Source organism: Amblyomma mixtum, chromosome 2 (genome assembly GCF_055824585.1).
Source record: "Amblyomma mixtum isolate Tamu chromosome 2, ASM5582458v1, whole genome shotgun sequence".
NCBI classification, from domain to species: Eukaryota; Metazoa; Arthropoda; class Arachnida; order Ixodida; family Ixodidae; genus Amblyomma; species Amblyomma mixtum.
Genome location: NC_143013.1, coordinates 19,358,934 through 19,381,628, shown reverse-complemented (window position 1 = coordinate 19,381,628; position 22,695 = coordinate 19,358,934). Strand labels below are relative to the sequence as shown.

The 22,695-nt window shown below is 43.3% G+C and overlaps 2 protein-coding genes across 6 annotated transcripts in view; one reads left to right on the top strand and one right to left on the bottom strand.

Annotated features, from left to right (window-relative positions):
* Positions 1 to 202: 202 nt before the first annotated feature.
* noi (splicing factor 3a subunit 3 noi) lies at positions 203 to 15,729 on the top strand. The gene is made up of 17 exons (XM_089570695.1): positions 203 to 382; positions 569 to 616; positions 683 to 735; positions 821 to 926; positions 986 to 1,058; positions 1,578 to 1,669; positions 3,999 to 4,081; positions 4,155 to 4,227; positions 4,337 to 4,402; positions 4,629 to 4,697; positions 5,449 to 5,516; positions 6,153 to 6,324; positions 9,733 to 9,894; positions 12,211 to 12,321; positions 15,191 to 15,281; positions 15,395 to 15,450; positions 15,548 to 15,729. Exons 1-17 carry the CDS (start codon positions 287 to 289, stop codon positions 15,623 to 15,625), a joined length of 1,497 nt encoding a protein of 498 aa, XP_089426821.1. The 5' UTR covers positions 203 to 286; the 3' UTR covers positions 15,626 to 15,729.
* Positions 15,730 to 17,893: 2,164 nt separating this feature from the next.
* The window catches only part of LOC149358579 (uncharacterized), a 268,691-nt gene continuing 263,889 nt past the window's right edge, over positions 17,894 to 22,695 (bottom strand). For all 5 annotated transcript variants that reach the window (XM_089570691.1, XM_089570693.1, XM_089570690.1 and 2 more), the window contains one exon: positions 17,894 to 22,652. In XM_089570691.1, the coding sequence (XP_089426817.1) occupies positions 22,539 to 22,652 (114 nt within the window). In that variant the 3' untranslated portion in view covers positions 17,894 to 22,538. The remainder of the gene's footprint in view (positions 22,653 to 22,695) is intronic.

The window sequence follows — 22,695 nt, the reverse complement described above, 5'->3', positions numbered from 1 at the left end:
TAGGGGATTCTCTGAAGTCCAAGTCAGGAACAGTTCGAACAGTTTTTATGACAAAAATATAAACAAAATATTAAATAAAACAATAAAAATAAATATAAACAGAAAGATTGGCCTTAATTTTGATTATTTGCATTAGCTTGTGCATTGGAGAGACTGGCTTGAGCTATGGCGAAAATTAGACTAACAACGCTCCAGAACCAAAAACATTGGGCAGCCGGTTTTTCTGCGCGTTTTGCGTGCGTGCGTCAATGGTACGTCGTGTATAAACGTTCGTATTGTTCGTAGCATGGAGACGATTTTAGAGCAACAGCGCCGTTACCATGAAGAAAGAGAGCGTCTCATCGACGCCCAGACAAAAGAGATGCTGCACAAGAAGTCCACAGTGAGTGAATTTCGGCTGTGTTACAAAACATCGTCCGCTTTTGTGCATTCGGTATCTTTCGCTTGGCGTCACGGTGCTTTTGTATTCATATTTTTCCGAGGCGATGACAGCTAATCAGCTTCACAGTTTTCTTTTTAATCACCTTGCTTCAATTTTTCACTCCAACGAAGCCTTATTTTGTTTCAGAATAGGGAACAGATCAACTCGGATCATCGTCTAAAGATCCTGCTTGACGTGAGTGCTGCAAATGTGCATTACTCTAATTATGCATGTTGACTTTCGACTACTGCTCTCTTTCAGAGGTATATGGAATGCACTTCAACACTGAAAGAGCTTTACGAAGATAGGGATGGGTAAGCTTACGCTACAGCTAGTGCTTTTATAACTGCGCGCTTTCGTGACGAGCTTAATCTGCTGCCTTCTCTTGTCTTTGTACAGACTGCGTAAGGAAGAAATCGCAGCCCTTTCGGGACCGAACGAGTTCGCTGAATTTTACTCGAGGCTGAGGGCCATTAAGGAATTCCACAGGAAGCATCCAAACGAGGTTGGTTACCGTCTCGGACGCGCTTGAAGCAGCGCGCTAACGCATTTTCAATCTTTCAGATACAAGTTCCGATGTCTGTGGAGTTCGATGAGCTGAACAAGGCCAGGGAGAACCCTTCAGAGGAGATGATGAGTAGGATTTTTTTCGTTGCAGTTGTTTCCACCTTGCTGTTATCGAAAGATCGTACTGCAGACGTACTGCAGGTTTTGTTGCCGTTGTGGACTACAAGGCGCCTAAATATGGAGTGAACGTTTAAAATAGTGATTGTGTTTACTCTTAAATCGCTTGAAGCATGTGACATTGCCTCATGCAGTACTTGTTGAGCTTATTTCACATTGGTAAGCATCTGTAGTCGTTTTTGTGGCTTTGATGTCACTGACCTTCACGATCCTGCCTCTCTTCATTTGTTGGAATGTGGGGCAAACGAGCATTTAGTCTCCAAAGATGCTTATCTTACCAGTATTGAACAGCAGCAGAAAACCTAGTTTTGCGATCTTACCTGACTCGCTTAGTATAAACGCAGTTGAGGGAAGGAACCGCTTTTGTGGAAATAAAGATTAGTAATCAAGCTATAATGAAATTGCATGCTCTTTGTAGTAGTAATAACTGGGACGTGATCATTGACAAGTCACTGTCATTTATTTCTTCCAGATCTGGTGGACTTCTCTGATGAAGAAGGTTATGGCAAATACCTTGACCTACATGAATGCTATGAAAAATACATAAACCTCAAAGGCATTGAGGTAGGTAGTTTTGATTGTAATGTACATGAGATAAGTGTCCACATATAGATGCGAAATTCATATACAAGAACCTGCATAACATGCATCTTAACAGATGAAGATGTAGTTGCATAGTGGGCCTCCAAGTTTCATTCTCCCTTGAGTTGCTGATTAATTAGGTTCATCATAAATCTGGTGGTCTGGTGACGAGTTGCGAGACTGCAAGAATAAACATTTAAAGTACTAGGGACACCATATTTTTGTTCTTTGTTTTTTGTTTGAAATGATGCATAATACATCTGTAAACACGGATCACCATGTGGAATTTGCCTAAGTCCACCGATAAATTCATAATGCAGTTTTTTCTCTCGTATTGCTTTGGTTTCAACAGCCGAATGAGGGCTATAACATCACAGACGAGTTGAGACAATGTTGAATTCATGTGAGCATACAGAATTGTGATCTAATAATGTGTTTGTTCGTTTCTTGCCATGCTGGCTCTTGGTTGGGTTTAGAACGACAACGAAACAATTTCATTGCAGTTATTGCTTGGCTCACGTGACCTCAATGTTGTCTTAATTTCTCTGTAATGTCATAGTCACCTTTCAGCTGTTAAAACCTTAAGTGAAACTAGATTTCAGCCACATTTCATTTCATGCTTGCAATACATTGAATGGTTGAAGTTTGAGTGGTTGAATGAGAGGAGAAATTGAATTACAAGGGTGGTTGAGAAGTAATGTAACAAGTCCTCTGCAAGAAAAGTTTTATTTCAGAAATGAAAGAGATCCATAAAGTTACTAAGGTAGTGGTACATATTACTTTTTTATGTAGCCTCCGTGGTTGTCAAAGCATTTGTTTCATTGGTAAACCAGTCTTATGAAACCGGCACAAAAGAAATCAGGGTAAAGTCTAGGAGCCACTTAACAACACCTTCTGACTTCGTCATCGGCTTTGAAGCGGCTACCGGCCAGGTGCTTAACGATCCGAAGAGATGAAAATCGCTTGGTGCGGGATCCAGGCTGTAAGGAGGGTGTTTCATTGCAGTCTATTAAAAACACTGCACTAAATTACTTGTACCCAAGGCCACATGCAGTTTTGCGTTGTTGAGCAACAACATGACACCTTTCTAAAACAATATGTCATTTCCTCCGAATTTCCTTCTCCAACCGTTCCAGAATGGCACAATGACTGCAGCATTCACGGTCTCTCCATGGGTGGGAAAATTAACCATCAGCAAATTCTGTGTTTCCCAAAAGGCTGTGGCCATAACATTCTTTGCAGATATCGTTGTTCTGAACTTCTTATAGGAAGAGACAAGGGATGTCTCTATAACATTGATGCTTTCTTCGTCTCGGATCCCACATGATGCACCCATGTTTCATCCTCTGTTACAATACGGTGCTGGAATAGAACACCCTCTGCCTGATATCGCATTAAGTGCTGGAGAGACAACCTCATTCGCCTGGCTTTATCATCATCTGAGAGTTGCTGCGGCACCCAGCGAGAACATGTCTTCCGGTAGCCCAATGTGTCGGGCACTATGTTTGCTACACTGTCATTGGTGACGAGTTCATGTGCAGTCTGTCTCAGATGAATGTGACAATCAGCTCGAATCAGCCGTTTGACACAGCACAAGTTGTGATTAGAGGTGGACGTGCTTAGCCACCCTGACCTTTGTTCGTCTCGCACATCTGTTCTGCCTTTATCAAATTCCCGGCACCAAAACCACACCTGTTTGCGTGACATTACACTTGCTCCGTAAATTTTCACTAGTTGGTGGTGAATTGCAGCTGGGAACACTTTCTTTTTTAAATGTAAGAACCTTATTGCACTTCGCAATTCAATTGCCGACCATGTATTTGTCAATGTCTCCATCTTGTAACTTTATTTCAAAGTTCAGCAGCACAGCTTTGTCCATCTACCGGCGGTGTTTGAAAGCCTTAGTTGTCTCTTCCATCAAGACATGGAAATGAAATAATTCGCACGTGGTATCTATACACATGTGAGAGCACATCTTGCCTTACTTATTGAACCAGCGTTGTATAAATTATTTAGCAGATGCAAGGGAGTCCCACATGGTGATCTATGTATACCAATGTCTCATGTACCATTTAAAAGAAAAAACGCATAATGAAGGATTTGGTATCTCAACTCCTTGAAGCTAACAATCTCAATCTTTTAAAGAGCTGTATAATGTATTACGTAGCTGTTCTCGCAAATATATTAAGGTGTCATTAGAGTGTTACTCAACTTTTCCTGATTCTCTTGGGCACACTGGGCTTGGATTTGAAATTATGTGGTGAGCTGCTCTGACACATAATTGTGTTGCACTTTGTGCTTTGACTTGCAGAGAGTCGACTACCTTTCATATCTGGCTTCATTTGATCAACTGTTCGATATCCCTAAGGACAAAAAGAACTCCGAGTACAAAAAGTGAGTGTCCTTTCTAATGTGAGCTACTTACTGGCCTGTATTTCACCTTAATTGAGCACCCCTGCTATTCCAGGTACCTTGATTGTCTACTGGACTATCTCCAGGACTACACTTTGAGAGTGAAGCCACTCCTAGACATCAACCAAGTACGTTTATTTATCGTGTTTCTTTGAGTTGAAGTTGTCTTCTAGACAATAAACTTTAATGAAAGAATTGCCTGGAATTTTCTACATGGGATTTTTTACTGTTTTGCAGGAGATGGAAAATGTCATGAATGACTTTGAGAAACAGTGGGAAGCAGGAACATTTCCGGGATGGCAGGTTTGTGCAGAAATGTCTCAACTCTGTTGGAGCTTGTTTGCATCAAAATCAGGACTTGCAGGAAACATGCATGAAACAAGAATTCTTTCTGATTTATTGCACCCATTTTTGAAAATTTTATGGCTGACTGGACATTTCTGCTTTATGTAACTGGTTTTCAGCAGTTATTCGCTAAAGTGTTGTGAGTGCCTGCACCACCATTGCTTGCTTTTTGTTTTCTTTTCAGAAAGAGGCAGGCAGTGCATTGGCCCATGCTGGAGCCCACTTGGATCTCTCAGCGTTCTCCTCTTGGGAGGCAAGTGGCCCCTATATTGTAATAGCAAAGAGGCTCCTCTTTTTACGCGAAGCATATTGCTAGAGCTATGCCCCACGCCGTCACCGTGGCTGTACGTGTCCAACCACGTGACACGATGACGTCACACCACGTGACACGATGAGAAACAGGTCCCCCACCTCGCGCCGTCGCTCGGAGCTGTACGCGACCAACCACGTGACACGATGACGTCACGACAGATCGCCGTCACGCGCTGGGAGAGGGAGAACGATGCCATCGCACAGACGCCGGAATGTCCTCGAGCGGCATTCCCGCGCATTTCGAACGTGCGTTCACACTCGGTGTAGGTGAAACGCTCGCTCCACCGGGCAGGCAGTCGCGGCTTCCGTGGCAATCCAGGCGCTCACCCAACGCGCGTCTCGGGGTTAGTCGGCGTTCCGCTGTAGCCATGCCGTTGTCTTCCCCCACGACGAAGGCTTCTAGTGGTTGTATTAAAATGACCAAGTATTCAACCAAGGAAAGCCATGTATTACCAAGCCTAGCCATCAATATGCTTCGCATCTGACCAGGCTTAACCTTAGCTAAGCCTCAGCCATTTTTTTTTAGTATTGCAGTAAAAGAAAATCGAAATCTGCCATTAAATTTGCCTGACTGGAAAGTACATAGTTTGCGAAATGTAGCAGAGGATACATGCTTTTCATACTTGACTTGAACTAAGCGGAGGAGGTGTGCTAAATGGCTTTGATACGATTCCATTTTATTGAAAATGCAGGAGTTGGCTTCCCTTGGCTTGGACCGGCTGAAGTCTGCACTAATGGCTCTGGGCCTCAAATGTGGAGGGTGAGCAAAATTTTTTTTTCTGCTTTTTCTTTTCTCTTTGTTTTCTTTTTGACCAGATAAAACTCTCTGGCATGGATTTTTTCGCTGCAAGCTTCTGTGTAGCCGCTAGTCATCGTGACCCAAGTCTGCTTGTCTTCAGTGGAAATGTTTGAAGCATTTGATTACGATGATTTGATTTTAAATGGGCAGTGGAAGTCTGTGCAAGGTGGGCTCATTTTTCCAAAGCATTTCACCTCTGAGGATATGAGCACGGGGTTAGGGTACAGCTTGCACCCATTGGAAAACTGGTGGGTACCCGATAGCACTGGAGATTAAACCCTGCACCTTCCGCCTGCGGGTTTATAAAAATTTGTAACCTGCAGCTCTTGGATAGGCGTGACTGGTTTTAATGAATTCAATACTATGCAGGCTTGCCACTTCATTTACTTTTGTGTTGTTGTCTATCATTGTTCGGGCATCCTGAAGCACACATGTACAACGTCCCCCAGCAGTTTTCATTACCAAGGCTCTGAAAAGGCCTTCAGTCAAAATTGCACTGTTTTCGCGCTGGTCATTTCGAATCAAGGCCTTCAGGTTTAGTTTAATGGGATTGCACTGGAGTAACTAAGTGCTGTCACTGTTTTTTTCCTCTGACAGCACATTGGAGGAGCGTGCCCAGCGCCTCTTCAACTCCAAGGGCAAGCAGATCAGTGAGCTGGACCCTTCCCTCTTCGCCAAGTCCAAGCCGGGCCGCAACAGGGACACTGAGAAGCAGAAGGAGATTGCCACCCTTGAGGCACAGCTGTACCGCTTTGCGGAGATCCTCTCGGTGAGTTGTGCAGCGCCGTCACTGAAGCCTGTGTAGCTGAAAATTCTTGGTGACGGGCATGGCCAAGATGTTTCAAGATGTTTCTAGCCCTTGATTGTGGAATGAAGGCTGACGCAGGAGAAGAGCGGAGAACATTGGTGTTTCACTTGACTACCATTTGGGGCTTCGTTGGCACTGGCATTATTTCAGAGCCGCACAGAGACCATATTGCAAGGTTTGCTAGGCGTGCATGCCTATGTCGGTGATGACATCATCAGGATAGAGCACGCCTGGCAAACCTTGCATGACCAGCATAAAGGAAACAGGTGGGTTTATTTATGCAACAGCGTTAAGGCTCCAATTGAACGGAAAACCCAGCGTCATCCGGGTGGTGTCAGCATGTCAAGAAACATCTTCATCTTCATCTGCATGCCATCCGCGCTTCTCGCAACTTGAACTCTGGAGGTGGTGAAGTCTGTTGTTGTTGGCTGTGTAAGCCATTCAGTTTCACCCTCTTCGTGCGAGAAGAGGGAGAGCTGTGAAGAGGCCTCATGCAGGAATGTTGAGACAATAAACCACTGAAGGGAGCCATTAATGCGGTCATGTCATATCCTTACCTGGTGGAGCTTAAAGGTGCACTGAAGAGGAATCTGAACTCGTATTTTTGCTGCGGGAACTCAATCTGCACGTTCCGAGCATTCTTAGAAACTTCGATTTATTGCCCTGTGTGGCTGATTTTCCTAATTAAATCGAATTAACGTCCGGCTCCCGCCTTTTTTTTTTTAATTCTCTCTCGTACAGTGGGCGGAGTCGACCAACGCGTGGAGTGCCTTTCAGCCAGTCCCGCGGCGGCTTGCCGCTCTGCCATCGGCGGAGTAATACGTAGTAGTCCGTAGAAGCAAATAGTCCGTGCGTATTTTTATTTCTGCGGGCTTATTTTGCGGCTATATTATCTGCGAATGAAACTATTTGTTCACGGAAACCTAAAAAACAAAATAAAGCGAAAGCAAAGCCTCCATGGAGCTGGCTGCAAGGCACTCCACGCGTTGGTTGACTCCGCCCACCGTACAAGGGAGAATTAAAGAAAAAAGGCGGGAGCCGGACGTTAATTCGATTTAATTAGAAAAATCAGCCACACAGGGCAATAAATCGAAGTTTATAAGAATGCTCAGAATGTGTAGATCGAGTTCCCGCGGCAAAAAGACGAGTTCGGATTCCTCTTCAGTGCACCTTTAAGTGTTCCCCTAATTTTTTGTTTTTGGGCGGTGCTTTTAAAAATGGTTTGGGATTCACCCCTCCAGCAATGCAAATGGACAATTCAGCAGATAGAGCATATTGGCATGACTGTCTTTGCCAAGTTGCATAATTCTCTGTGCATGGAGCACAAACTGAGATCTCTCCTGTTTCTTAAGGCGGCTTTCCCTCCAGATTTGGGCTGTCATAGAGCAACTGCCTGTATGATGTTAGAGCCTGGGTGTGGAACCACTGGTGCCACACATCGAGGCAACAGCTAGAGCAGCGTTGGTTGCATGGGCCGTAATGGGAGGATGTAGACTTATACCCGTGCCACACGCTCACACGAAATGGCAGTAAATGCTTTAGGCCTTAAGTTTGTTAATGCCATTATTTTCGGAGTTGGTGCTACACGTCCACATTTAATGCCATTATCGGAAGCGGCGATGACGATAACGCTTGCAAGGTAGTCAGAAGTTTCGTCTGAATATAAACATTCCTAATGAGCTCAATATATCGGGAATGTTGTTCAAATGTAATGTAAAAACGATTTTCCAGAAAATACGGCTGTTCCTGCTTTACAAGTTGAAAAAGTAGCCATAAACTCGCATGTCAGCACATAAGTCCAGAGTGCCTGTCAATAAGGCTGGTTAAAATGGCGCTCTTCGCATCGAAAATTCGGTATACATGCCTCATCTGAATGAAAGTTAAGAATTAACCATTCTCTACTGGTTAGGAAGTTGTTACTAACAAAGCTGCATGCTTTTCTGCGTGTGGAATGGGAACGAGAGTACACATTGCCCGGGCGAATGAGTTGTGGCGAACTCAGTAGGTCACAAATGGCAGTAACGCTAATGCCATTAAATTTATGTGTGGCACCGCACGAATGCTATTACAACTTAAGACAGTAAGCACTTAATGGCATTAAATCTGTCCGTGTGGCACGGGTATTAGCAGGTGTGGTGTTGTGCTGGGCAGCACAAGTTGAGGATAAATGCAAAATGAAAGTTTGAGTTGAGTGGAACTGTGGAACTGTGGAAGTTGATCCCTCTGCTGTTGTTATGCACCTAGCAAGAACTTTCTGGATGATGTCACTTGTAAGGCATCCTACCAAACAGGAGACATTTTTTGAATATCAGATTACTAGTTTTTAGAAGGAGGCATCAGTCCAGTTAGGTCCCCCTGACTGAATTTCTAGTTGCTAGCATTATTTCTTATTTCTGAACCTGACCTGTCTGACCTGTCTTGTAGGTCATGGCTTAAAGAGAAACTCTGGGGATTTTTTTATGTCTACACATATTACTGAAACTTCCATGGTAGATTCTCCTGAGTCTTCTCAACCGTTGCGCCAAATAGTATTACAGCCCAATGACGTATTGTGTTAGTGCAAGTGAATTTAAAAATTTTTTCGTTTCATGGCTTCAGTCAGGGTGATTTCTACAGGCAACTTGTGTGTGTGACATCACAAGTTGGAGGCCCGCTGATATTCATTCTGTGTTTGCTGAAGGAAAAAATTTCAAGTTTGTTTTTGGTCATTTCAGATGCATAGTGATCAAAGCTATCACTTACGGTCACTAGTGTAGCCATCTATTGTGCACAAGAGAGGTCTTGTGATGGTATGCGGTGTTTGATCGAAACACAGTTCCGGTTTCAATTTCCTGGCTTTTAATGTTTTACGATTGTTTTCCTTGTTATTTTGAAAAACTATTCATCACAACTAAGATAGTGAGGTCCAGCAAATATAATGCAATAGTAAAATAAAGATGTTTGAAGACCCTCTGGAGTTGTATGCATGTAAAAGAAACTTGAGGGTTGTCAGAGAAGTAGTGAAATAATTTGTGCACCACAGAACACCAAGTTCTGGCGTTGCACATCGAAGCGGTCTTGCCCTTATGAGTAAATGTTGATGCAACGCTTGATGGACAGAACTCTTTCTAGAACTTATCCTTGGCTGCAATCCCAGTAAATAAAAGTTGCTCTTGATCAGTATTGTGAGAACAAATTTTGTGGTGTGCGGCAAATGCAGTTTGGCTTAGAAATCTTGCAGTGAAAGAACTGAATGACCTGGCAGACATGCCAACATTTCTTAAGTGTTTTGTATGAATGCTTTGTCCTCAGCGAGCTGTGACTGCTATGTATCTTTGATTTTGTGCAGTTGAAGGTTTCAATATTTCCCAACCTTTCACAAATGTGCAGGAGCAGAGGCAGTCCACCAAAGAAAATGTGCAGCGAAAGCAAGCCCGAACTGTTGGAGAGCGCGAGGAGTCGGACAATGAGATCAGTGAGAGCGAATCTGAAGATGAAGACAATGATGTCATCTATAACCCCAAAAACTTGCCGCTTGGCTGGGATGGAAAGGTGAGAGTTCGTTCAGCAACATACTTCTGTTGACTCTGTTACAACTAACATAGTTCCATCAACAAATGAACTTCTTGTGACAGTAGCCGACCGATCTTTCAGTCTTGGCAGGACCTGGAAAGTGGTCTGAATAATCGAGCAGTCAGAAAAATCCGTGAACTTCAAAAAAATAACCTTTCTGCGGAAATTGGCTTTCGAAATCGCGAAATTCGTCACTCCCCTTGTTTCGTTTGCAAGAGATAATATTGGACTGTATCTGAGCCACAGTCAAGCTTTCGTCATGTCCGCACCACCTGGCGTCATGATACCAGACAGTGCGACGTGGCCACAGTTCTTGCCACGAACGAGCGCATGTGCCGCGCGAAACAAGAAGTCAGTTTTCATGGGGAACTACACTCACAAATAGTGAGAGACAGTGCGACGTGGCACTGTCTCTCACTAACCCACGGGATGATGTGAGCTGAAGCAAGCGCCTGTAAAAGCATCCCCCCCCCCTCATCTGCTCTGTACCGTGGGTGGCACCATTCAAGCGGCAGTGGACGCTGCAACTGTCTGTTTCAGTGCGACGACATGGACAACTATGTTTCCCAAACATATTCGCCCACGCACAGTCGGTGAACTGGTGTCAGCGTTCAGCCACATTCGGCGTTGTTGCGGTGAAATGGAGGGTACCTGGCTGTCGCACCCGGACAGTCTCGAGAAAGTTGAGACTAGTGTTTTCAGCTTCATTACTCACAGCAGAAAGCAGTCCAAAACTAGCGATTTTTTTTTTCTGTGAAATAAGGTGCTTTCACATTGCGTGCCCGAGGTTCGTGACGACTGTTCCGGTCAGTAAGCCATGAATATGTCATGATTGTGAGTGTGGTTTCAGCGTCTGTCTGTATATTGCTATATCGAACTATTTTCTGATCCCCTAAGAATTCCATATACTATCGGGGGTTTGATTGTAGGACTAGTATGCATGAGCACTTTATTTATTCATATTGTAACCCCGAAAATGGATTTTTGCATGTGAATGCAGAAGAGACTCAAAAACATGCATTGAGTCTTCACTAATAGCAATGGTCAAAACAAAAATACAATACAAATGAAAAGACATCTGACCAGCAGCGAGAACAAGTTCACACAAAAAGAGGAAATCAAAAGGTGATACACGAATAAAACAGTAGCCAATAATGAATACTCTGGTTTGCAGGAAAGGATGTCAGTGATTGCCTTAAAACTTGGTTATTAGTGTGCTGATTTCACGCATTTGTAGTCCTTAGAAAAAATGAATGTTTAAAATAGTTATTGTGCAGTAAGAGCATGATGTGATAAAGGCACGCTTCAGCTATAGTAGCATGATGAAGGGCTACTTTAGGAAGCAGGGCCTAATGAAGTGGTTTTTCCATGCTTTTTGCCCATGTTGCCTTGATCTGCACAGCATAGAAAGCTTATACCGAAGGCCCCTAGCTTCCTGCGATTCCGCGAAAACTTGGGAATTTTAGCATTTTTCGCATAATTGTGCATTAGAGCCACACTTTCTTCTTTTTTTATGATAATATGGTTGTGGACATCAGTAGGAATGATAAAATGCTGGAAGTGTGGTTCATTTAATTGTCTGAATTCTCTTGAAACAGGGAACCTGGCAACAAAGAAGTTTTGTTAATTTCCTGTCATGCTTACTCTCCTGTCCGCTTAGGCAACCTAGCTCTTTAAATGCTCCGATTGTGGCAGCAATGCGCCTGCACGCTTATGTGGGAGGAGTCACAATACTGTCACCTGACAAAAGCAGCATCGCCATATTTGTACAAATATAACACGTTTTTTTTTTTAATCATGTGCGTCAGAAAGCAGCTCACTTTATGTTTGGGACCATACTACGGAGATGGTGGGTTTTTCTCCATTTTCATTGTTCTTTGAGATACCCACATTAAGCTTGCCTACCAGACTTGTGAGATACGAAAAAAAGCTGGGCCCCGGCCATTGAGGCGAAGTGCTTGGCCGCTTCGGTGTGAAAGGCTACATGTGTTGATGCATATGAAGTTACTCGCGGAATAGTGAAGATTCTTTGTTCTCAATTTGTGGAGTTTAAAATTTTTCGTTGCAGAAAATTAGGAACCTTCAAACTGCCGAGCATTATCTCCCTGCAATCGCTTGAGGCTTAGGATGCTTTAAGACTGCCTCAGGAGTTAACAACAGAAGTCTGTTGGTAGTGAATGACATTCGCTTTCAAAAGCATTCTCTTTCTGGCTGTTTTGTCCAGGGTGCTGCTACTTATCAATGATTGTGCATACTAATCTGAAATATCCTTTCATTTTTTCTCTGCCTCCTCAGCCCATTCCATATTGGCTGTATAAGTTGCACGGCCTGAACATCAGCTACACATGTGAAATATGTGGCAACTTCATCTACCGAGGGCCGAAAGCTTTTCAGAGGCACTTTGCTGTAAGTAGAGAACTACATAACTTGAGAGATGCGAGTTTAACCTGTGATGTTTCAGTTCTTATTTGGTGTAGCTGTTGTTTGGCTTGAGGTGAGTCCTGACCCTTCATTGTCTTTTCATCAGAATAGACATGCAATTTTCAGACCTTTCATGATGCTAAGTTTGTTCACTTATTTTACCATTGTTGTCAATGCCGTGGACGTTTTCAAAGTTTTTATGTGCATCAGAGTCTGTTGTACACAAAATTAGCCCCATAGCCTAAGGTGTACTCCTGCAGCATTGCTTCAGCATAGATTATAAGCTTGGCTACTAGTGGAAGCCCTGGGGGAAATCCATGGGATGGTTCACTCCTCTGTGGTTCGCTCCTCCATGCTATTGGCGCGATGCGAACCGCGGAAGAGCAAACCGTCTCATAGATATATACCCCTGGTATATATCTATGTGGTATATATCAAACCTGCTCTGCTGTGGAGGCGTAATATCCATACAGTAAAAGCTCGTTAATTCGACACTGACGGGACCGCGAAAAATGGTCGAATTATCCGAATGTCCAATTATCGAATGAACAACAAAAAACAATGTTTGCCGCAACAGGACGTATACCATTATTTGGCAAGGAAATCTGTAATCACCGTCTGCTTTTTCGAGCGAATTTGAGCGACTACGATAGCTCTAACAGCTGCCAGGTGCTCCACGGCACACGCGCCGTCAGGGATTTGTTCACAGAAGTCCTCCCGCACAGACAAGGCTTCTGTGGCTTCTTTCACCGTGCACTTCGGCATTTGGGACAACTGCTCAATCATAAATCGTCGTCGTTGTCAGCGCCTGTCACTTCAATTATTTCATCCTCGGTCAGCTGACAGGACACAAAGGTGAGGCGCGCAGGCCCTGCGCGCTACCCACCCGAAAGCAGCGCGGGGAGGAGGTGAAGCGAGCGCGGCTCCCCGCTTATCTTTTTTCAGCCAGCGTCCGCGGGGACAGCGTTGTTGCTGGGACGCGCGTCTTATCTTTTCTCTTTATCTTTCCTCTGATCTTTTAACTCTCCTCTATCTGCACGTGGCAGCGGTGGTGGCTCGGCTGAGCCAGTAGGCAATCCCTTGCAATTTCCTTTCACCCTTCTCTCAGTCGCAACAAAATAGCAACAACAAGCAGCGCAGTAAACACGCTGACAAAGCGCGCATTTACCAAAAAAGGCGCCGTAAATAACCGCGATCGTAGCGACTGCTGCGACACAACAAAGCACAAAAAAAAGACGCCAGCTCGCTTCCGCGGATGGATGGATGGATGGATGAATGATAATATGACCATACGGATGGCCTATCAGCCGTACAGTAGCGCCGCTCATGGCAGTGTTTTTTTTCTTTTTGCTCTCGGCACACCTTTTTGCTCTTGGCGGGTTGCGGAGTGAAGTCGAATTAACCGACGCACGGCAAAATTTGTTCGAATTAACGAGAGTTTCGCCCCATAGACTCCTATGTATAATTGTGGGGACCTCGCGCGCGCCTAGAATTATCCGATTTTCCGAATTAACGGGGGTCGAATTAACGAGCTTTCACTGTATTAGTAGTTCGATATTGAAGCTATGGTTACCTGCTGTAACATAACAGCTATGGCGGATTCATGTGGTGGATCACCTGTCAGCATCACCCACCATTACCTGAGAAAGCATTTCCTTCATCTTGAGCTGCAGCGCCTGGCACAGTGCGTTGCGTCCATGAGTTTAATTGTAATTGGGTGAATTTAAATTGGCCTGTATCGACAAATTTACTGCGTCCTGATGAAATAGTGGCTGCTTTCAATGAGAGCGGAGTTTTTATAAAGTGGACAAGTCCAGAAAACTGAAATGCTGGTATTGCCACCATGGGTCATCTTCCCAAGCAAACTGCAGTGCATCGAGACATTTTTTGTGTGCAAATCCCCAAGCCTAAGCTGCATGGCTATTCTGTTCTGAACGGTGATCACGGAGTCTTTTTCGGACTTGACATCATGAGTTTGAATGGAGTTGTGGGAAAAAATAATTTGCCAATTTTAGATCCATTTTTCTGTGTGCCTTTTGCTGCCAAACTAACATCAGCATGGTCAGAAAAAGCCGTAGAACCGAATTTTGCTGAAACATTGAGTTGTCCTCTGCGTCCCTTTAAGAGTTGACGTCATCCTGAATTTCAGATCATCCTTCACTGCCCCGTTGTAGCTGGTGTACAGTTGTGAGCAGTTAGAAAGGGGACAAATTTTGTGCATTATAATTTGTCAATTACTCAGTGAATATGTGTGACAAGCACATTTTTTTCTGTTTTCTAACTGGATTTCCTCCTGTTGTGTGATATCCAAAACTCATTCTCAAATTTAGTGGCGAAATAACCAGAAAATTTACAGTTTTGTACAGAGAGTGTGTTTCCATGCTTATTGCTTATTATTGTACATGCCACTTGGATGACCATTATGCCATCATCAGCAGTGGCCTTGTTAATTAAGCCTACTGCAGGACAAAGGCCTCGCCTATTTGTGTCCACTTAACCCTGTCCTGAGTCACCCCATCTCTGCAAATTTCTTAATCTCATCTCTCCACTTGACCTTTACGTGTGCATTTTACTCCGATTGTACTCCGATTAAAATTCGTCCGCTTAATTCGAACCTCCACTTTGTTCAAACTTGCACTTTGATCTTGTCAACATTCTTGTGAGAAAGGCTTTCATTAACTCGAATGGCACATAATTCACATAATTCAAACCAGTGTTTGGGCTCTTTCAAGCTCAAATCATTGAGAGTTGACTGCAGGAGTAAAATGATTCTTTGAAGTGAGCCATGATCCTCAACTGTGTGAAGTGACCTCCTGCAGCTGTTAGCAAGCCTGTGTCATATGTCTGCTTTCAGGAATGGCGCCATGCTCACGGAATGCGTTGCTTGGGCATTCCAAACACTGCACACTTCGCAAATGTCACACAGATTGAAGACGCTCTTACCTGTAAGTTGCAAACTTTCACCCCTCTCATGTGAAAAGTGAACATTGTGTATTAATGAGTTGTCAGGCAGCAAGTTCTGATCTGTTTTGTCTGTATTCATGAAACTTTTCTACAGTGTGGAACAAACTGAAAGAGGAGAAGTCCAAGGAAAGGTTTCAGGCAAGCACAGAGGTAAGACCTGTTTTTTGAGCTAGTGAAGGTAAAACATGCACTTTTATTTTTTAACATAGGTCAATGTTCTTTCTCGTATTTTTGTGTTCTTTTGTAGGAGGAATATGAAGACACACAAGGAAATGTGGTCAACAAGAAAACTTTTGAAGACCTGAAACGCCAGGGATTATTGTGAAGTTGCGTTGTTTTTTTTTTTCTCTGGTTGAAATTTTCATTCTGTACTCCTTTGTCATCGCTGTCTGTGAAAATTGTACAAGAAATTAAACAGGTCATAGCTAATTGCTTTTCTTTATTTACAAACAGCAACACCACTTGCAAACAATGGTTGGAGTTGGTTGTGGATGCTTGATTATGTGCACATAGTAAAATATCTACGCTTCAGTTCAACTGTGCATCTTACTTCCTACCAACACATTCTTGATGCACTTCTCGGGCACATAAACAATGCAAGAAACAGTGACAACGGAGTTGAACCACAAGAAAGCACGAACATTGGCACACAGTATTCAGGGCTCTAAGAAGTCGTGATGCCTACAGACAAAAGCATACTCCAGCTTTTGCAACAGATGAGGAAACAATAGCCTTCCCGGAGAAGCACATGTATTATGCAGTTATGTTGCATTTTGCGGCACTATATTTTTGACAGCAACATGCTGTGTGATTTGCTGAACTGTATACAATTTTTCTATGTAGACACTGGATTGCAGGGTATTGTGTTTGGTGTAACGTAAACCCTTTGCAATGATGCAAACTGATGAATAGTGGGAATCTAATACACTATGAGAGCTGTTGTGTGATGACCTTACCCTCGGGAGAAATTTCGTTTCATTCCAGCTACCGTGCAAAGGCATTGTTAAGCTCATTGTATTTATGCACATTAGCAGTCAAAGGGGTACATGCTGGCTCATTGGGGCTCACACAGTTGTATACAGCTTTTCTCTCGTGAACACTGTCTAGGAGTATGAAACTTGCATTGGCACATGTGTAATGGTGCAATATAGTAATGTGAAGTGTCTGCTGCCGCTTATAAACCTTTAACTTCTGCTTAAGGATGAAATCCTCTGAACCTAATGTTATGGAAAAAATTTCATAAAACATGAAAAGAGCGTCCTTATGTTACACTGTTTACAAGAGTTAACCAGCTAAAACATTTCTCAATGCTTTGCTGTTGGTATCTCCTTGTGAAACTGGCATTCAGGCTTGTTTACCAGGCACTTTCTAAGGAGCTTTCTCAGAAAAACCTTGGGAAACTGGACAATGCATACTTACAGCTATATTGTTCAGAGGAAAGCCTTAGTCCAGCTTCCAAGCTGTTGCATTACAGAATCAAAACATTTTTAGAACTGTGTCAAGACTCTAACATGTTATATCCACTAACAGCAACAGTATTCCTTTCGGGGGAATTTGATTCCTATCAAAAATAATCTAGATTCTTTGCATTTAGAACATCCAGGCCCGTGGCTATGTGTTAGTATTAGATGTACTATATTATGAGCCTTCCTTTATAGCTTGCATTCTGCTTGGATGTGTGACTGTCCTTTTAAAAGCCTGTTGCAACCATAACCGAAGACAGTGCTCTGCACAGTAAACTACATGGTGTCTCAGCTGTGCTTGCGAAACTAGTGATGAGGGTAAAGATGCTTGTGAGAGAACAATGATTGATCGCCACGCGCTGTCAGTGGCACAGTAGGGACAGGCTTGGATGAGAGCAGGGTGGCTTGTGGGAGTGCCAGAGGCACTTGACGACATAGGAATAACTGTTACAAAACACTCAGTGCAGGCATTTCCTCACAAGTTTAGGAAGCACAACACTGGCTATGTCGCGGTAAATGCCTATTTACATTTTAAAGAGAGGTTGGCAAGTGCTTGTTACGTATGGTATTTACACTAAGACAACCCGGGTGGGTTGTCCTTGTTGCCTATCAGAGTGTTGAAATAGAACGGAAACAGATGATCAGCGCATATCTGTGGAAAATTGGATGGTATGATGAAAGGATAATTATCCTTTCATCATACCATCCAATTTTCATCCCATCAGGTTAGACAAAAATTTATTGTTGGCTCACACTAGAATAGAGCCTTAAAATGAAACTGCTAGAGTTCCTTGATCGTTAAGTTGAAGACAAAGCTCTCAGTCCACACCTGTTGTCTTGGGGGCTCTGTAGGGGACAGAATATACTGGAATTTGAAATTTATTGAACAGTTAGATGTAGTGCCAGTCGGCCACTATTCACTTATGAACTGCTTCCTTTTGTCTCGTCGGGTGTGCAAAGCTAAGTTTGGTTCCTGGTTGAGGTGGCTTTGTTTCTTTGAGACTGCTGCGTTGCGGGATGAGGCAAGGATGGGGCTTGGCGGTTGTGTTGCTGACAATATTGCTGAAATACTGCAACTGAATCCTGCATTGCTAGAGAAAAATGCTATCTGAAAACGGGGCGCACTAATCTTGGCTTTGTGTGCCCTGTGCAGTGCGAGAGGTGTCTGCGAAGGCCATGTTCTAGGGTAAGCTGTTTGAGACAAGTAGCTCTTTCTTCCAAATTCCGGGGTCTTTGTCTTGTGCTTTGAGTGCAGAAATTAGAGAAATCATCAGCAACTCAGCATATGACACAACCATATTGTCATTTGGTCATGCTAGTTTGAGTACCTTGGGTGGTCATGCTTTCAGCTAAGGTAGCATGACCAGGCCAAGCAGGCAACTTCAGTTGCTTTAAAAATTGTCTCAAGTTTTCCCGTCAGAATTTTGCTAATGATGGCACTGACATCGTTTAATGCATTGAGTGTGTGTGAATTACAAATGGCCTCATTTAAGGCACCATTCATGAGAAGAAAAAAAGTAAACAAGCTTGAAATACAGTGAATGTTTTAAAGACTGAACCTAATGCTTTTTGTTTTGCATAGAATCATGTTTGGTCTCATTTTAACAAGGGAAGTGATGACCTCAAACGTCCTAGTTTAGTTCGTGCCTGTGTACTATGCTTGTTGGAAACGAGCAGTACTTATGGCTGAAAGGGGAATGGTTGGGTTATATTTCACCTGTTTGGTTTGTTTGCTTCGCAAGGGGTCTTCGGTCTGACTGCACTATACATTTGAGAAGCAGAGCATTCAAGACAACAGGGATGGCCTTATTAGAGACAAGCAAGACTAACATCACCCAAAAGCAAACAAAAATGAAACAAATGGTCAGTTTTCGTATAAATGTACACATTCATAAATATGCCAAAATTTTTAGCAAAACCAGGAGTTTTTATTTATATATGGGTGGATAAAAAAACTGGGTGGCACTGCTCTATGTGCAACTACATTTATGTCACACGCTCCACATACGTATATGTACATTTAAGTCTACAGCTATACCTTTATGTACACATGCAGTTCTACTCTTGTGCTGCTAAGTATATTTGATTTTCTCGTGTGTTAAATAACCAGCAGGACATCTCCCTCGACGGGAAGCCGTCGTATCACATTTCTCAGCGGGTTATTTTGTGTACTAAGCCAGGTGTCATAGTTTTTTTGCCCCGTGGAGGCAAAAAAAATTGAAGTTACAAACTGCCGTTGTGTCCTACAAACCTCTACCGGAGACATCTGTACTCGGGAGCTGGCTTTGTCGTCACAAACCACTCACGCACAAATATATAACATAGGGGTAGAAGGAAAACTTAGAGCTGGCAGGTTGGCGCGCACTATCTTATTTTTGTGTGTGGAAAGTTTAATTGGCTGTGACTACAAGCACTGAGCCTGTGTGCGTTTCCTTAGGACAGCTGCCTGGCACAAATAATTCTGGCTAAACCAGTAAACTTGTATGTCTGCCGTAACATCCTGGCAGCAGTTGTGCTGGAACGTTTCCCTCTTAACTATTACCTGGTCAATCAGCTTTAGCAAGCATTAATAACATTGTGCAGTTATCAACGTTGCCTGCTGTACTTTTCCTTACGAGAACAGATTCATGCAACTAGCTTGGTTGATTCATTCTGTACATCAGTTCATCTGCCAATAATATAGCAAAACAAAGTCATGCACATAGGTTTTCTCTACCAAAGTTCAAAGAACTGCAACCATCTCTGTGCCCTGAAAACTTCCCTAGTGGAGGCTCATGCCGAACATTTCATTCATACCCCTCTCAACCTTATACAATACACTTGGCAGACCCTCAAACTGTTCTAGTGATTTTTTTTCCATTGGGTAAGCTAATAGAAAAAAAAAAAAGCCTAAGTAGTGATTGTTTCTGCATTGTTTTGCATGTGCAAGTGTAGCTGAAATGCCTGAGTTATAATTTCTCTGACATACATGTAGCATGTCCAAAATGTGGCTGTAGCAAAGTGGTAAGAGTCGAAAGAAGAGTAACTAAGCAACAATACATCTTTTTCAATGGCAGGTTCCTCCTAAGTATTATGAGCAGCCTTCTCTCACTCCATATTTGGCGACAAACACCTTAGCTCAGTTTGGTTAACATCTGTGCTGCAAGATAAATTAGACTTACTCGTGTACCATGCTTATAAAGAAGTTACTATAGTATTCTCATCTCTTCACAGCTCCAAAACTCAAATATTGTCAGGGAAACACCAGTTATAGCAAGCTGTATTTTCTATGCTGTTTCATTTTGGAACTTATTTCCCATAGCCAGTAAATTATCATGATAAGAAAATTTGTTTGAGTGGGGCTTGAAATGAATCTGCTTGCAGTTGGAATATAATGTACCTATTGTGTTGGTGTCAAGCTTGTCTTTAACGTTTGTTGCCATTGTATATCAGTATTATTAGATCATTACTCGAATGTTGCCACTCAGTAACCACTCAGTAAAACAGACTAAAAACAACCTGATCCACTAGTTTACCTGAGTAACTTGCTTTAAATTCACTAGTGAAATATTTGATTTAGTAGTGAACCAACCTGGCAAACGGACATTCTTTGTTGTGGAGTAAGAAAAAAAATGAACAAACAAATGTTCCTTTTTCTGTTTGTCATAACATTCTCCAGGTTTCATTCCTGTAGGTGCTTTTGCAAAATGCTCTCTGGGAAACAATGAAATTTTGTTTGGGTGGCCTTTAGACTACACAGAACTATACGCATTCATCATTATGTGAGGATTAAAAAATATTATCCAGAACAAATTGCTTCTTGTTTGACGCTGTGAAATCCATTCTTGAAGGAAATGTGACATTGCTTTTCGCCACTTTCTCGGAGAGGACATGACAATGCCACCAAGGAAGCTAGTGTTGCTGGTCTTTGAAACCACTGAGACCATGCAAGCCAACAATGCTGCAGCCAAAACTCTGTCACTACAGTGCAGTGATGTGGAGTTGAGGACAAAAAGAGAACAAGGTGCAAGTTTCTGTATCATTTTGTATGACGACGAAAAGTGGGGATCTTTATACAGTAACGTCAGACAAGTACTGAGATATATTTAAAAAATCGCCACCATGAAGTGTGGTCACTTTTTCAGTTGCGGTTATACTGCAAAGCCCTGTAGCTGCCTTAAATATGTGGCTGTTGGCGACCACGTCCTGGCATGAACCATTCAATCATAGCACAGATGCCGGTGAACAACCCTTTGTATTCTTGCATTCCGCTCCGCACCATTGCTGGTTAATGTGCTTCTGTGCAAGTTCATGGTATTGCGTTTGTGTTTAACCATGCCGTGAAAGTACACATTGGTCTTGAAAGACACATCACATAGACAGAAAGAAACGGAAAAGGCTGCTCGAAACTTGGTATGAGGCAAGTGCAAACTGAGAGCTGAGGTGCGTCCTTTCTGGCATGAGTTTCGATATGCTGTGCCATTTCCTGCAGAGCCATTCTGTTTCCTCCCTCATGGATGCTTGACAGAATCTAAACAACAGGATTACGATGGCACAGCTCTCCAATCGCAGCTTTCAATCATTTACTAATTGGGAATATAATTATGGCTTATTATATTGACGTGTTACTCTGAACAACTTTATGTTGAACTAAGCATGCACCAGCTTGCCAGGAGCTGAATTCTCATGGCTGCTCAGAAGAATGATCCATGACTGGTTTTCATCCAGTGACCAATCGTGCAGGCAGGTTTATTGAATACGGCCATGCATTAGCTGACACCACCTCTAGCTTCTAGTGTTACATGGTTTCAGTATGACAAGGTACAAATGGTGGTGGCACTTTGGAGGTATCTTCTAATTGCTGTGTCTTCTATTATCTACTATAGCAAGGAAATGGCGCAAAACAATAGGACAGAAAGATAAGTGACAGACGCAGCATAGACTGGCCCAACAATCTTCCCTTTTCTGTCATCTACTTGATAAGAGCTTTCTGATGCTGAGTGTACCTGCCCGAGTGCTTGAGTGTGAATCACTTTTCTGAAGGCAAGCTGTCCTATTTTGTTACAGAAGTGCACACGTTACCTGCTCTGCCTTGGATTTGTAAATGCTGCCATGGATTGTTTTGGCGGATACAAGCTTTGCTCAAGTGATAACGGCTGTTTCAATGCCAGTGCGCTAAAAAATAGTCTACATTCACTTTTCTCACTTTGCTGTTTTTATAAAAAAAGAAAGCTTGCAACTGTCATAGGGAACAACGCGAAGAAACAAAGCTCACAGGAACACATAGCTATTTATGAATGCTCCGAGTGTGTAACTATACATGCTTACGTACACATATGTACATGTGCTCAAAACGAACTCTCACAGACACCAAGTGCTTGCAGGGCCTTGTGTGCAACGTGGGTGTCTCTGACAAAGAACCAATGGAGATGGGGTACGTGTTGTGTGGGAGCACGAACGGAGAGCAATGCTAGCTTTAGGCTACAGTCCCAAGAGCAGTTGTGTAAGAAACATTAGACATTGCCCTCCCATTGGCCGAAAGGGCCGGTGACATCGCTGCATGAGCTGCTGCGACAGTTGCCACCACGCCCGCCGTGACGTCAGTGTAGGGAGGAAGTAGCGTCAGGAACATTCTCAAGACACTTTGCGGTGGCCCGCGCCGCTCGCAGGCCTGGCGTCGAGGGCACGATTTGCGAGTGGCAGAGTTCACTCTTTCATGCACCCGCCAATGTAAGGGACACGGGCCGTCTTGTGCCGCCCATGTTATGTACACATGGTCTCAGCGGTGTCCGCCACCTACTTAGGCGGTGCGCTGTTGTTTGGTGGTATCCTCTGGTTTCGGAATACCGTATTCTGCAGCGTCCTCTTCCATCTGTCCACGGTGTCTCGGAGCTTTGTAAGCCAGGTGAGCTGAAACACCACCAAGTGCATGAAACTTATGAGAATAAAGCTA

Bases quoted from the DNA above. Each gene is read 5' to 3' on its own strand.
- noi (XM_089570695.1), top strand. From the start codon at position 287: ATGGAGACGATTTTAGAGCAACAGCGCCGTTACCATGAAGAAAGAGAG. The intron at 4,228-4,336 runs GTACGTTTATTT...ACTGTTTTGCAG, and splicing joins CACTCCTAGACATCAACCAA to GAGATGGAAAATGTCATGAA. The intron at 15,282-15,394 runs GTAAGTTGCAAA...ACTTTTCTACAG, and splicing joins GATTGAAGACGCTCTTACCT to TGTGGAACAAACTGAAAGAG.